Below are 15998 nucleotides of genomic sequence, written 5' to 3'. Positions count from 1 at the left end.
GCCTAAAAATTAAGTTTTTTCCCAACTTTCATTGTGGAACTGAATTGGTTAAGAACTATTTGGACAGCTAGGGCAGGCCAATTTACTTTGACAACAGGGAGTAAATTTGGAATTGTAGTAACAATGTTTCATCCTGGATGAATGTAAGAGAGAACTGCTTTTAAGCTAATGACAAGGAGAAATACCATCATCACCTCCAAAGTTCAATACTTGCCTTTGTTGGAAATATCAAAGTGAAGAGGGAAGTTTTTTATATATGGTAGACCTGACAGGTCATGCTGAGCTTTTAAAACAAGAACTATAGAGCTGCTGAGAGAAATACAGTTCTGCATTTACATTCTGATCCATTACTCTTTTAATTAATCCACAGCAGGGGTAGGGAATGTGTGGTCTTCCAGATGATGCTGGATGCAACTCCCATCACCCTAGCCAATGGTGAGGGCTGATAGGAGTTGCAATCCAACAACATCTGGAGGGCCACACATTCCCCACTCCTGATCTACACTAAAGATGTACCAGCTAATTACCATGAATTAATTTCATATATGATTAGTGCAGCAAAGCATTGAAAAGTAGTACCAAACCTGTCAATAGCTAGGATGGACAATAAACAATGTATTCTGCATTTCAAAACTAATAATAAAGGGTATCCAGGTTTGAAACAAACACAATTGTGAAAGTCTAGCCATTTTGATGGTGCCCAGATTTTATTACTTATTTGTGAAAATTATCCCTAGAGACGTATCTCAAATGATCAAGCTAAATTTAAATAAGTTGATTAACGAGATTTCACAATATACAGTTAGATGGGCATCTTTAAAGTTGAGTTTGTGGGGCAAGATTAACGCACTTAAGATGAATACTATACCTTGAATTGTTCATGTTATACATGGGATTTGTCTACCTATACCTGGCAAATATTTTCAAAAACTCTATGCTTTGCTTTACAAATTGTGTGGGGGTTCCTCCACACCAAGAATATCTTTGAAAATGATGCAACTCCCAATTAAAGAAGGTGGGTTTGGCTTTTCGGAACTTGCTATATATCATTGGGCTTATTTGCTGACCTATACTAAATTCTGGTCTTTTCCACTTAGATTTTCAAACTTGGTCAGTTTTGGAATCTTCTTGTCTGGAACCTCTCTCCAAATGGATGACACTAGATTCTCAGCACATTAGAGCAGACAGGGTTCCTCCCACAATTCCAGCGGTTGGAGATGTGTGGCATATATAGTCACACCAATTACAGCTTGATCCAGATTTAAAAATCGGAAAGAAAATGTTTTTGTGGTGAGCCTAGACAGATATGATTTTACCTTGGATCAATTATTGGAGCTGATGATGAGTTTTTGTCATTCTCGGCTTTGCGAGATAAATTTGATTTGTCTGCTATAGCTGAATGGCAATACTTGCAGTTGCAACATTTGTTAGAATCTAGATTCGGTCCTGCTGCTTTCACAACAGCCTCAGAGTCCCCGGTGCTACTGGAAACACTTATTGAAGCTGATAAGGTATATCGACCCACGATTCGTATTTATAAGTATTTATTATCAGTGAATAAATATGATACACAGGGTCTTAAGCAGGAATGGAACAGGGAACTGGATTGTCCTATTTTGCCTAATCTGCTGGATCACTGCTTTGGCGTCTGTATCGGAAGCGTCTATGGATCTTATATCTTATTCAGCAAAAATTCTTGTTTCGGGTCTACTGAACACCACAAGTTCTCTTAAATAAAGGTTTTTCTGGAGGGGTAATACAAGTAATGCTTCTTATAACCTCATGTTTTGGAAATGCCCAATAGCTGCCTCTTTGGGGGAGGAAGTTATCATGTGGATAAAACTTTGCATTGGAACACTTTTCAGTATTTACTGATTTACATGTTCTTTCAAACTATTTACCTGCTTTCTGGAAATTAATACATGGTCAGCGTAAACGGATTTTTCACGCCCTTTTGACTGCCAAAAGACTGATACTACAGCACTGGAAGGATAAATGCTCACGTCCTATGAGGCTATAGACTGAAGGCCTAACAACACTAGCAACATTCGAAAGGGTGGTATATAGGTGCCAGTCATGAACGGACCTATATATGGATATTTGGTCTGCTTTTATTGAAGTTTATGTATAACCCACTTTTTTTTAGAATGCTGTAATAATTAAAACTGAGCCTTTTGAAACATATATGTTACACTACATATTTTTTCTTCTTCTGATCCTCTTTTGGCTGTGCCTGTTGTTTTTTGTTGTTTTTGCTGAAATCCACAATAAAAAAATAATTAAAAATAACTATTGGGAAAGTAAAGCCAGTAATTACACATATAACATCCATGTTTAAATTATTGGCTTGAATTCTGAGTTCCTTTGAGCAGGATTCCACTCACAGGATACTTCCACATGAAAAAGTGGGAAGAGGCAATTTTTGATGATCTTCTCCTCCAACTCCCACCCCCAAAGACACACTGAAACTCCTCATACTTCCCAAAAATCTGCACTGGAGGACCGGGAGACCCTTCAAAACAGTGTGGAGGCTTACACAGGTAGCTGCAGGGGGAAATGGGTGAGAATCACCTCCTTCCCACCAGCAGAAGCCTCCATGAGATCAAAAGCCTTTCTATGAACAGAAGTGATGCTTAGCCAAAGTAAACATTTACTTTCTATGAGTGACAATTGTATGTTCCATTTATTATTGTAATACTTCTAACTACAGTGAGAGTGGTGTATTTGTATGTATTAACATTTCAAACATGAACATTTAGATTAAAAAAGAAACAAAGTGAGGAGGGAAGTCAGGCCACTTAAGGAGGGGTAAACAAGAATGATCTATTCCTAGATATAAGGACTTAGATGTTTCTATTCTGAAGTAACAATCCTTTTTTTAATGTGTTACAAAGTCTCACTGCTTTTGTTTTTCCGAATATTTTTCATACTTAAAGAAGAGCCATGCTGGATCACACCAAGGGTCCATCTAGTCCAGCATTCTGCTCACACAGTGGCCAACCAGCTGGTGACCAGGAACCCACAAGCAGGGCGTGAGCACAACAGCACCCTCCCACCCATGTTCCCCAGCAAATGGTGTACATAGGCTCATTGCCTCTGGTTCTGGAGGTAGCACATAGCCATCAGGACGAGTAGCCATTGATAGCCTTCTCATCCAGGAATTTGTCCAACCCTCTTTTACAGCCATCCAAATTGGTGGTCATCACTACATCCTGTGGTAGCAAATTCCATAGTTTAACTATGTGCTGTGTGAAGAAGTACTTCCTTTTATCTGTCCTGAATCTCCCACCAATCAGCTTCATAGGATGACCCCGGTTTCTAGTATTTTGAGAGAGGGAGAAAAATGTCTCCCTATCCACATTCTCCACACCATGCATAATTCTGTACTCTTCTATCCTGTCTCCCCTTACCCTCCTTTTTTCCCCCAAGTGAAACAATCCCAGCTGTTGTAACCTTCCTCACAGAGGAGATGCGAACTGGACACACTATTCCAAGTGTGGCCGTACCATAGATTTGTATAGGGGCAGTATGATGTTGGCAGTTTTATTCTGAATTCCTTTTCCAATTATGCCTAACATTTGAGTTTTTTACAGTAGCCGTACACTGGGTTGACATCTTCATGGAGCTGTCCACCACAACCCCAAGATCTTTTTTCCTCATTGGTCACTGTTAGCTCAGATCCCATCAGGCTATACTTGAAGTTGGGATGCGTTGACCCAACATGCATCGCTTTACACTTGCTTACACTGAACCGCATTTGCCATTTTGATGCCCATTCTCCAGTTTGGAGAGATCCTTTTGGAGCTCCTCACAATCCCTTTTTGTTTTAACCACCCTAAATAATTTGGTGTCATCTGCAAACTTGGCCACTTCACTGCTCACTCCTAATCAAGGCGCTAATATTCTATATTTCATTAAGACTTTCCCTCACATAATATTTACCCTGTCAACACACATCTCATTAAAAGAAGGTCATGAAATTATACATGACTAAAGTCAAATATATAAACTACTTAAGACAAAGAGTGAATATTAGTGAAAGACAAAATGTCTCCAGCTCTAGAACGGGGAGAAAGACGATAGTGAGACGGATACAAGACACATTCTTCAGCCAAGGGAAGTCCAATTCTATGAAAGTGTAAGTGAAGATTTTGCACCTATTTTTAGATTTAGGGTAAAATCCAATTGTGATCGTCCATTGACAGAACAGCATCTACCAGCAGAAGGGATTCCCCCTCTCCCTTGCAAGCCCCCATCTGCTCTGGAGGGTTGGGGGACCCTCTGAAGCAGATTTTGAGGGCAGGCAGGGGAAGGAGGGTGGAAAAAGTATGTTTCGCAAGCAAAGGTCTGCTCATATTATGATGCTGAATTTAGCCCTTAGCTTTTGCTTATTCCAAAAAGATCAGTCCTCAACAGGAATCCTACACAACCCACAGAATAAAAAACAACCCTCTTCAGCAATTGTCAAAAGCAAGCCAAGTTCATATATATTAAACTTAAAAATAACTACAGCAAACAGGTGCTATAGGAAGCGTGCACTTCCTACTCAGGTGTCCTGAAACTCTAGAATAGACAGTAATCATGCTACAAGAATTTTCTCCTGAACAATGGTGAAGACAGAAATTAATGGTTGTATCCAGTGGTGCCTGTCTGCCAAAGGAACAGCATGTCAGCAGTACAGATTCTCCTGCCCCTGCATCCCCACCCCCAAAACTGCCCCCAAAGGCTAGGGGGTACTCCAGAGCAGACATTGGGGTGCAGCAGTCTGCAGGGAGGAGGAGAGGAAGGGCATGTTCCACTGGTGAGAGTACTTGCACTTGCACAGCATTGAATATGACTTTACACCCCCAAATTCAGTACTTAAAAAAAAAAAGGAACAGAGAAAACCCGTATTTTTTTTTTTTTTGAAGAGGAAAACCTAAACTAAGCCTGTAAAGTAAATTTATCCCCCTTCTATACAGGAAATATTTTTCACTTCCTCTAAAAAAAATATGGCAAATGTGCCTACAAGGATAATCACAGCAAACGTTTGTTTCAAAAATTATTTATTCAAAAAGATTATGCAGGCAAACACCAGTGAAACAATAGCACTAATTGAAACGTGAAGCTTAGCCAAGAGCACCATTCAATTTCCCCTTCCCTGTTGGGATTTGATCTTATCCCATGTGACTAAATCTATAGTTCAGACTCCTTTCCCTTAGCGAATTCCTACCTGATCTCAAGGGAAGCACTAACTTGCCTCTCCCACTGCCAGTCTCAATTCTGGGGCACAATGCTATTCTTACCCATGACTTGTCACACAATCCTTGCTACTGAGCACCAGCCTCTCTTCAGAAGCCCCGCCATAACCAGTTGAAAACTCAATAATGACAGCAGAACCACAAGTAAGGCTCCAGAGAGATCCATTATGCTTGACCAGTTCTCTTCAGTCAGGTAGAGAATAAGGAAAATGTCTTCACTCCTGACTGCTCCAAACAATATTTTCATTAGGAAGAGGAGAAACGAAATAAGTCAGTATGCATACAGTGTTGGCAGCAACGACCAGAAGGGTAGTGGAAATGGGAAAATCCTCTCTTTGGGGGAGTCTTTGCCACCTAGGGTTCAAGAGTGCACCGGCAGAGGCCCATTCAGCAACCTCTGTATGCCAAATGAGATGCTGGCAGCTAATGCAGTGCACATAAGAGGGAATTCCCTACCCCTCTGCCCCCCCCCCACCCTCTGTGTGTGTGCCAGAAATCCCTCAGGAAAGGGCTAGGATATGGGGCAAGCGGGCTATAATTGAGGAAAAGTGGTCAGAGGCAGCTCCCGGTACGTGGCCTCGGCCCAGTTCTTCCCTGACTGCCCTCTCCCAGCACAGCCCCCCTCCCCCAACCCAGGCATCCAGGGACTGCAATGGAATCAGGGAGTTCTTTTCCATATTTACAACAAATTGGTGTCTTTCCAGGCAGTTGAGTGTCAAACACCCTCCAATGATCCCTTCCCCTCTGATGGGGAATGGATGACAATACCAGTGAGGTAAGGGTATAGATGCCCCTCATCCTCAGTTCAGTCACCAGGTTCACAAGGAGCTTGGTGAATACTCTATGCACAGAAGCAAATCCAAACAGTATGACCCTGTACTGAAAATTCTGTCCAAGGTATGCAAGTCTCAGGTACTTTCTGTGTTTGCGTCTTTCTGTGTCCTCCACTGAGGCTAGGAAGTCCCCTTCTGAAATAGCCACCACAATGGTCCTGAAGGTCTCCATCCTGAAGTGCCTCTGCTGAAGGAATTTGTTGAGCCATTTCAGGTCCAAAATGATTCTGAAATTTCCACTCTTTGGAGGGGGAGTAAGAAAAGAAAGGAATAAACCTTGGAGCACCTCTGATCCAGAGGGACAGGTTCTATGGCTGCGATGTCCAAAATGTGTGTGATTGCCCCTGAAACTGCCCAATACTTGATCTGATATCTGGATGTTGGAGAGAAGATGAACCTGTCCCTGAGACACCTGGAAAATTCTAGGGCATATTTCTGGGAACTGTTCCCTGGATCCAGGCATCTGAGATTGTTTGTGATGAAATGGGAGTAAAGTTGAGAAGGCCATCTCCTACAGCCAGATGCTGGACACTGGCATCAGGAAGAAGACTGTTGCTTTGTGCCCTTGTTAAAACTGGCAAATAGAGTGAAGCTGGACGACCGCTGGTTGGAGGTCTGTGCGAACCCCTTCAAGCAGGACCGCTAGAACTAGAACCCCCTGGCACTCTGGCTCTCTTGGGAAAAGGTGAGGACCAAAATGGCTGCTGTGTCTTAGATTTTCATTCCTCTCATCTGGAAGTTGGTACAGGTATTCTTCTTGCCTCTGGTCTCAATAAACAGAGACTCCAAAAAAGCAGCATGTAAGACAGTCCTGAGAACCTGGATCATGCTGCCAGGATGTTGGCTACCAAATTCATGGCCATAGCTCAAGAATTTAATAACATTGCATCCAACCATCTGCCATCAGTACTGCTACAAGGGCTATTTTGCAAATACCATCCTTCATAGATTTAGAGGTGCCTTTAAAACTTGTCAACTTCTCTGCTTAGAGATATGTGGCCCTAGAGAAAAAGCAGTTGGTTACCAAGTCCCTAAAAATTGTATCCAATGCCTCAAATCCCCTGTCAAGGGCTGCTTCCATTTCTTGTCGCATGGGTGCTATGGACCCCTTTTCCTTTGGGTGGAATGACAGCAGAAGAGGACAATGTTGTGACAGGGTCACATGTATTTTAAACATGTTCATGACACTATGGCAAAGAACAAACCTTATTCACAACACGGAGAGAGGCTTTCCCTTTAGCCAGGTTCGTCCATTCTGCCTACTGAACTCTATTGAGGAACTTCAGAAAGACACTGTAAGTGGCTTAGGAGACCCTTGGGTAATAACCACCTGGTCACCCTTGGGTGCTACCTCAGCCTTGGGATTGGGGAGGCAGGCTGACAGAACTGAGGTGGAAAGCCCATGTAACCTTAGCTAACAGTGTAGGGAAAAGTTTGACTGGGAACAATCAGACAATGGTTGAGAATGACTGCCTAGTATCTGAATTTATTGATGCCTCTGATCCTTCCAGAGATCTACCTGGGTGAACTGGTCAAATTCTGAGAAAGGCAAACCCTTTTTCTCTTGCCTCTCAGGACAACATCAATGAATTCCCAAGATGTTGCAGAAGAGACCCCCAGCGTCCAGCCACTTCCCCTTCTTCCTCCCTTCTGAAACAGAGGTTACTGAGAAAGAGGAATCTCTGGAGGAACTGCAGGGGGAGTTGGTACAAGAAGGGGACCCACACCTGCTTTTGCCCATCATCCTTCGAGGGACATTCTTGCCTCTTTCTCTTCCCTTTATGGGCCTTCTGGTCTCAGGATCTTGAATGTGAGCAATTCTGCCACTCATCTTTCACCAGCTGAGAAACAGTTCTCTTAATTTCCTGGGCAAGGATCTGCCTAACACATGAGAGGAACTCTGGCTGAGCTTGGTCCCCACTAAGGTCTGGCAGTGCTGTCCCTGCTACAGGTCACAACCCTAGTACTGGGAGCTGGCACAGATAAACACCTGGGCTGACTCTGAGCAGCCTTCCTCCAGTGTAATTTCCACCTCTGCAAGAGCCTCTAGCATAGTGCTGATAGCTACCTGCAGCCGACTGAAACTATTTTTCCTCTCAGCTGAACCCCAGGTAGGAGAAGACTCAGGGAGCAGCAGAGCACACATGAATTCCTCTGAGGGCCAAACTAAACGTTCTTCAAATCATAGCTGAGCTATGTGTAATTGGCTTATTTATCTCAGTGTAAGTGTGTACAGCTCCAATTTGGATCAGGACCATGCTTTCCCCCCTCCTGTTTTCATCCCGAAATTCTGGGACAAAACAGGGGTTTAAATCCCTCCTCTCAGAGCACCATGGTCCCAATCTGAATAGTGACTGTGCACGCTTATGCTGTGGTAAATAAACCAATCATGCATAGCTCTGCTATGTGTGACTTGAGGAACATTTAGTTTGGCCCTGAGTCCCTGGGCCCTGCAAATAGGAGAGTAGGGGGAAGGTGCTCTGTGATGCTTCTCATGTCTAGGCTCCAATGGTCTGACCCAACCTGGGTGGGAGGGAGACAGGACTCAATCACCCGTTGTTTACTGTGGATGTGGCAGCAGAAGGCTGCAGTGGCCCTGGGCAGGGCAGACACAGCCACCCAGACAGTTTTTACACTGAAGCTAAAACAGTCAAGACCCAGCTTGGGTGAGAAGGGGATCAAACTTGAACTTCCTGTATACTCTAGGAGCACCTGTACTGTTAGGATAGCATGCCCCACTGGTAGACACCTCTCTCAGCTACCCAAAACATTGCTCACTGGCCTGGGAGGCAACGAGGAGTGTTATTCCCCTCCCACAGCCAAATAGCTGGCATGGTGTTCCTGTTTATGAGCTGGCATGCTATTCTTGTTTCCCTAACTCAACGTATCAAGTTAAACCACACCTAACTCACAAATAAAAAACTTTTTAAAGTAACTATTTAGCTTTGGGGGGGGGGAACCCTGTTACACCAATGTGAGACAGAGCCAATCTGGGAGGGCAGGGCAGCCCCTCCCACTGCAGAGGATCAATGTGATTGAACCCTGTCTGACATCCAGAGGAAGGGCTAAATCAAAGGTGCTGGAATGCCATCTTTAATATACAGGAGAATATTTAATTTAAATAAAAATAGTGTTTCCAATAAAAGTTTGATTTGTTTGAATATACTATTTAAACTGCAATAAATGTGCCTTGATAACATTTTTTTTCCTAATCAAATATTTCAGGTCAACTACTTTTGCCTCCTGGAAAAAAAAACTTTTGAGATATTTATACAGCACATAAATCAAACATAGGATACTAAAGTACTTTTTGTTTACTATTGCTTTAGGGCAGCAAAAAGATTTCCAGTTCTGTATTTCTAAAAAACCCACATCCCTGTACATGCAAGCTAGCACAATTCTTACAAAGCCTGCACTTTTTAAGCCTGCATGGCTGGCTAGGGGATGCTGGGAGTTGTAATCCAACACATCTGTAAGACGTGTTACAGGTTGGGAGAGGCTGCTCTAACACACGTGCATCTCTAATACAGACTACTGTCCAAATCTGATCTGAAAGGGACACAAGTCCTCAAGTTCTATAAAGTGGTAAAGGTAAGCCTTTAGCACACGTAGTTGCCACTGTTCAGAGCCCTCTATTTCTATGTGGCAGCTTCTCCAAGCCATTCACATGCAGAAGCTTGCAACATGGATTGATGGCACCAAACTATTTCTCTCCATACAACAAACCACATACTGCAACTGTTTGTGGCAAGCCATTGCACACAAACATCTTAATAAATACAGACCAGACACCACACATATAACTTTAAGAGGCCTCAGCATAGAGGCTCACATGCAGATAGATCTGAACTAATCAGAATGTCTAACGATTTCGATTCTATCAAGTTATTTTTGTAGGTAAAAACAATTAATTTCCCAGTATTTTAAACTACTCCATAGGATGCTCTTCACTACGAAAGAAACATGCACCTATGATATATGCTATAAAATATTCAAGTCAATAAAAGCATTAAGTGCAACTATTCAACAAACAAGCCATAACAGTTTACAATACACAAAACCCTATGAAAGGAGCTGAAAAGCAACATCTGTCAAAACTGCAGATTTAAGAGGCATGATCCATTTTCATATTGTCAGTGTGTGTAGTGACTGACGACAATGACATAATTCAGGTTTTAGCCTAATTTTTAAAGAAATGACACTGCGTTGTTTGATAAAGTGACAGTAGTATATTTCAAATTATAAATACTACAGCTACCAAAAACCCTTTTGTCTACAGATCTTTCAAATAATAAAAATGAACATTTTGGACTTACACAGTTATTAAGTCAACCAAACTTTAAAAAATAGCCCCCGAGAAACTGCATTCATGTGCATTTACAACTTTAAATTCCTGTTACATTAAGCTACAGAAATGCATTTCAAGGCCCCAACAACAACTCTTTGTATTACAGCCTTTCCTTTAGACACAAGATTACACACAGACACAGACACACACACGTCTGCTTTTTGTCAAATCAGACATTTAAAGAAATGAAGCTACACAAAGGATAATTCATCTCCTTTGCATATTCCCATCCCTACAAAACACTGCTCAGATTATCTGATTATTAATGGTTACTCACCTGCTTTTTGTGTAGAACAGGCAAGAAACATAAAAACATGGGGAACATATTGAGACCAAAGTACAAAGGAAATCTGCTCCTTTCCAGGTGGCAGGTTTGGAAGCCAGCTCAGCATCCTCTGGCATTACTTGCTAAGTTCAGCATATTTACTATTTCCATCTTCCTCTCAATAGTCCATTGCACCATTAGTCTGCCTCACTTTATAGCAGCCTCTTTTACTCTCCCCCTCATGGGTAACAATCCTGTTACAGCTATTTAGTCCATTAAGTGCTCAGCGGCGCAAGCCCCCTTGATATTTAATTCAATTCATTTTCTCACAGCCACTGACTCAGCCGTGCACAGTGCAGTACTGACGTCTGACCTCGCAGCCTCCTGTAAGCTGAATGCATGCTTACCATTTCCTCATCTCTAAGCAGCCATTGGCTAGCATATGTGACTGACGGGGTAAAGAACGCATAAGCGAAGAGCTGCCTGGTATATTGCCAAGTGCCATCTGTGAAGCTATTTCTAGTCCTGTCAGCTTGTCAGGTTTCAATAAACAAAACAACTGAAAAGGTTTCTTCTGTCACACATCTTTCATGCCTGATTTTATAGCCATTCAAGGCAGTATAAACTATCAATGTGCTTCATTTGGGATCCTGGACAAGAATTCACATTTAAAGACCTTTAATAAAAGCTTGCATGATCTGTCTGTGTAACACACAGGAAAGACAACAGTCAAGATAAACTCAGTTTAGGAAACCACATGTGCAAAATAAGCAAGAACCACTATAAACTGTTCTAAGCACAGCATTTCTTCCACAATTCTAATGTTTCTTAGTTATACCACCACAAACTAGGATTTAGTAGGGATGGGGGAGAATTTCTCCCTGAAACTTCGGGGGGCCGAGTGCCAACGTGTTCGGCCCCCCGAAGTAGTTTCGGGGAGAAATTCTCCACACACCCTGCCCCCCGCACCCCCCCCCCGGGACGGGACTTACCTTTCCCGAATGTCCCTCCCGGCGGCGGGTCCCGGCAGCGGTTCGTCAGGTCTTCGACAGGGGCAGAGGCGGCAGCCGGTCTTTCGACCGGCTGCCACCGCCGCCATTCCAATAAAAGTAAAAAAAAAAAAAAAAACCGCCCCCGTGATAGGCTACGTGACGATTAACATAACCTATCACGGCTGACTTTGCAGATCTAGCCGTGATAGGCTACGTTAATCGTCACGTAGCCTATCACGGGGGCGTTGTTTTTTAAAAAAAAACTTTTTATTTCGCGGGCGGACGAGGCAAGGCGCCTCCTCCCCGGCCTGAATTTCGGCCGGGCGAGGTGGGAAGCCTCCCCGCCGGCCTGAACTTCGGGGGGAGCAGCGAAGCGCCTCCCCCCCACCGCGAAGCAAGCTGCGAGACCAGGTAAGCGGCTTTCGTGCACCCCTAGGATTTAGGTCACTGATTTGAGGGAACAAGTCATGAAAATAACAAAGCAAACACATATTTAGTTGTTTCTGGACTAATTACAGCAAACAGATTGCTGTCTACGAAAGCTTATGCCTCTCACAATAAATTACATATGTCTCTAATGTTTTATTATATGTAATTGTTTGTGTACTGTATATATAATACAACAGAAGATAGCTGGAAAATTACATACTGTAGAGATTGCTAAGCCCTCCTGCTTAGTAAAGAGGTAACAGACTCCCCATGCAATCCACAAAACCTTTATTCAGTTAATAACACCTCTTCACACCTAATTAGCTAAACAAAGCAAGGCAGTTCCCTTCTGTGCCCAGGCTTTTACTGGGCTCCTCCTTCAGGGAGGGTACTCCTGACCCAAATTCTGATGGGCAGCCAATCTGACAGGCCACCTCCCACCTCCTCTCAACTCCACCTGCTTAACTCTGTGCCAAACCCTGGTGTCCGTCAGTTCTGGTGCTCCTTCTCCCTCGGATCAAGGGTGAGTTCCCACAGAGAGGGGCGATGACAGTCTCTGAACCTGGGCTTCCTGTTCAATATGCCCCTGGGAAGAGTCATCCCTGACTCCTGGATAGTCTTGGGGAATTTCCTCCCCGCTCCCTGTCTTGTCTAGGCTTCTTCTAGCTCTGCCTCCAACTCAGAATCAGAATCCAAAACCAAATCAGGGAGCTTGGGCCCAATCCTGACACTGTATTAAACAGCTTCTACAAGTGTTTTCTATCAATACAGTATTCATCTTTTGCACTCTGTTGATCTACCTGCCTTATTCCGGACCTTTTGTGCAAACAGAACAGTTGTCTGCACACCTTGAGACTTGTTCAAAAAGTCTCAAAAGGGGAGAAGTCACAGCTCAGTGGTATAGCACTTGTTTTGCATGCAAAAGGTTCCAGGTTCAATCCTTGGAATCTACAGGTACGGTGGGGAAAGACCCTGGTCTGAAACTATGGAGAGCCACTGCCAAACAGTGTAGACAGTACTGAACTAGATAGACCAATGGTTTGCACTCAGTAGTATAAGGCAGCTTCATATCTTCAAATATTTGTTTGATTAAAGGACCCTATGTGCGTGTATACATCAAAGAACAAATTATCTAAACATTAAAAAAAATTTTACAGGCATCGACATTTGGCAGCTGAGTTTAGTAATCAATGAGAAATAGAAGCAAAGCGCATTTCTGTAAGTCAAAACTTATGCGCAAATTCAGATGATATGTGTTGGCGTAACTGAGGAGGAACTAGCGGAAATAGCTTCAAGATCTGTTATATACCAGTGCGTGTAAATTACACTGAAATGTACTGAGATGATAGGAATATACTATTTATAGTTCAAAGAAAGTCATAAAGTACACAAATTTCAGTAACTGTGTATACATGTAAAAAATCTAAAGTCAGCTACTAGAGGGATAAAAACATCTTCAAAATAATACTGTCAATTAACAGAAACATACAAATCTGCATAGTAACATCACAATAAACTGCATTGCTGTTTTACTGTTTATGTTTCCTGCTGTAATATTTTTAATATGTCATCTTTATACTGTATTATGTAAGTGCATTCATGTAAGTTGCTTTAAAATGTTACTATATTAAGTGGTATATATTATAAATATATTAATATTATAGCCTGCAAAGCAGAGTAACATGAACATATGAGACCTAATTTGAATGAAAATATTCCATGTGTCTAGCGCTCACAGATGTTGAGAAAATCGTGAGCATGTGTACAATTTCCTTTTGTCAAACTATTCAGTACTAGAAAGTGGCTTCCAGTAAGCAGTGCAAGACTCACTCAGCACCACTCCATTTCCTGTTGGCCCTATTCCTATTCTTCTTCATTATACATTACTTGCCGCCGCCGCTCCTTTCCACAAATTATACATACAAGAATTAAAAAAAAAAAAAAAATTCAGTAAGACCCTAAGATGCTTGATTGAAGGTACAGGCTAGTATCAGCTATTATATTCCACAAATGAAATGGCATCCATCAGCAGAACAGATTCCCACTCCCTCCTGCACACTCCCAAATCTGCTCTGGAAGGTCCTCCAACTCTCTGCAGCAGTCTTTGGGGTGGCATAGGGGCTGCAGGGAGGAGAGGAAGGGAAAGTTATGTTACAGGAGCAGAAGTCCACGCGTGCAATGTTACCTCTTACCCATTAAAAATTGTACTTAGGGTTTTGCATAATATTATTTTAAAATTAACATATTAGCAGTGATTCATATCATCTTTTCAAATATTTACACAATAGCCCCAAACCTACACTTTAACATTGAAGACAGTTACCTATAGGCCTTATTAATATAATTCAACTTTACTCACATCTTTCTAACTTGCACGATTTCTTACAACAGAATTCTCCATAGAACAAAATAATTGCTTACACCTCAATCTCTTGGACTGATTACACCTTTTAATAGACACGCTTCATGGGCAGTATCCAATACTGCCTGCACACTAGCAGAACCTACCCCTAGCACAAAGGCAAATTAGCAGCTCCCGAAGCAATTGGAAACACTCATGTCCAGAATGGCACAGGTCATTCAAAGCCCGAAACGGCTTGGGGCCAGGTTATCTGAAAGACTGCCTCCTCCCATATGTATCTGCCTGGAAAGATAATCTTCAGTGGTCCTTCTCCGTGAGTGCCTGCCAAAAGAAGTGAGGCTGGTGGCTACCAGGAAGAGGGCCTTTTCTGCTGTGGCACCCCGGTTGTGGAATGAGCTCCCTAAAGAGGTTTGCCTGGAACCTACGCTGTCTTTTTTCTGGTGCCAGGTGAAAACCTTTTTATTTTCCCAGGCATTCTAGTCTCCTATCTCTGTTGTTTTAAAGCTGCTATTGGATTTTAAATCTCTGCACTGCTGCTAGGTTTTACTCTGGTTGTACTTTTATACTATAGTTTTAAGTATTATTTTTGTACTGCATTTTGTGCTGTATTTTGTGGTTTTAATTTCTGTGAACCGCCCAGAGAGCTTCGGCTATTGGGCGGTATAGAAATGTAATAAATAAAAATAATAAATAGCAATTTTCCTGAAGAAATCGAAAACACTTGTTTCTGGAACAGCACAGGTCAGCGGAGCTCACAGAAAGGAGCTCCACTGACCTGTGCCATTCCTTTCCAGGGTTCCAGAGTTTAGGAAGTGCTAATTCCTGTCACATCTGCAGCGGTAGCGCTGGATACTGCTCCACGTCCTAGCATGTTGCTTTTCAGACCCTTCAACATGTAAAATGTAATAAATAATATGGCCTAGTGCAGACAAAGTGATCTTGCCATGGTTAGATCAGAAACCTGGCCAGCCAACTCCTCATGTAACCTATGTGAATGCACCATCACTTTCCTGGTTAGCATAAACTATGGTGCAGTACTACATACATGGGTGCTGACTCTGGTTAACTTTTAGGCCTGGGTGAGAGGCTGGCTTGCAGACTATGATTCACACAGATCATTATTGTCAATGCTGATGTACCATGCTAAGCCATGAAAGGAGAGTGAAATTTACATGGGTGAAAGGAGAAAGGAATTGGTGGAAGAAGCATGCAAGCTGGCAACAGACACCTGACAAAATCTCTTTTACAGGCAATTATTACAAGCCCCTGTACAGCAAAAATGTGTTCTTAAAGTATTTAGGTGAACATGTGTTAACCTAAATTCTTTGGAAGCACATTTTTATCACAGAAGGAATTGTTGCCCTGAAAAAGATTTTAATAAAAATGTGTTGGCCAACTTACATTTTGATTAAATGTATTAAACCTTGATTAAAGGTCCTTGGGACCTGTTTTGAGCTTTGCTTTTTCTACTTTTTTTTAGCATTTCCCCCCCGCCATTGTAAATTAAATGGCCACTGAGATTATGTCAC

At 42.4% G+C, this 15998-nt stretch overlaps 1 protein-coding gene across 8 annotated transcripts in view; it reads right to left on the bottom strand.

Annotated features, from left to right (window-relative positions):
* Window positions 1-15998, bottom strand: part of BTBD10 (BTB domain containing 10) — a 54428-nt gene that overhangs the window by 17426 nt on the left and 21004 nt on the right. For 2 of the 8 annotated variants that reach the window (XM_084853762.1, XM_084853751.1), the window contains exon 3: window positions 14065-14228. The exons of 5 other annotated variants lie outside the window; for them this stretch is intronic. In XM_084853762.1, coding sequence (XP_084709888.1) covers window positions 14065-14129 — 65 coding nt within the window. In that variant the 5' untranslated portion in view covers window positions 14130-14228. Of the gene's footprint in view, window positions 1-10698; window positions 10916-14064; window positions 14229-15998 lie in introns of those variants that run through there. One more of the 8 variants, XM_084853791.1, reaches the window with a different exon arrangement.

This window comes from Heloderma suspectum, chromosome 1, assembly GCF_057233095.1.
Source record: "Heloderma suspectum isolate Gila_16-S chromosome 1, 16-S_ref, whole genome shotgun sequence".
Taxonomy (NCBI): Eukaryota; Metazoa; Chordata; class Lepidosauria; order Squamata; family Helodermatidae; genus Heloderma; species Heloderma suspectum.
This window is presented reverse-complemented; position numbering and strand designations above follow the sequence as displayed.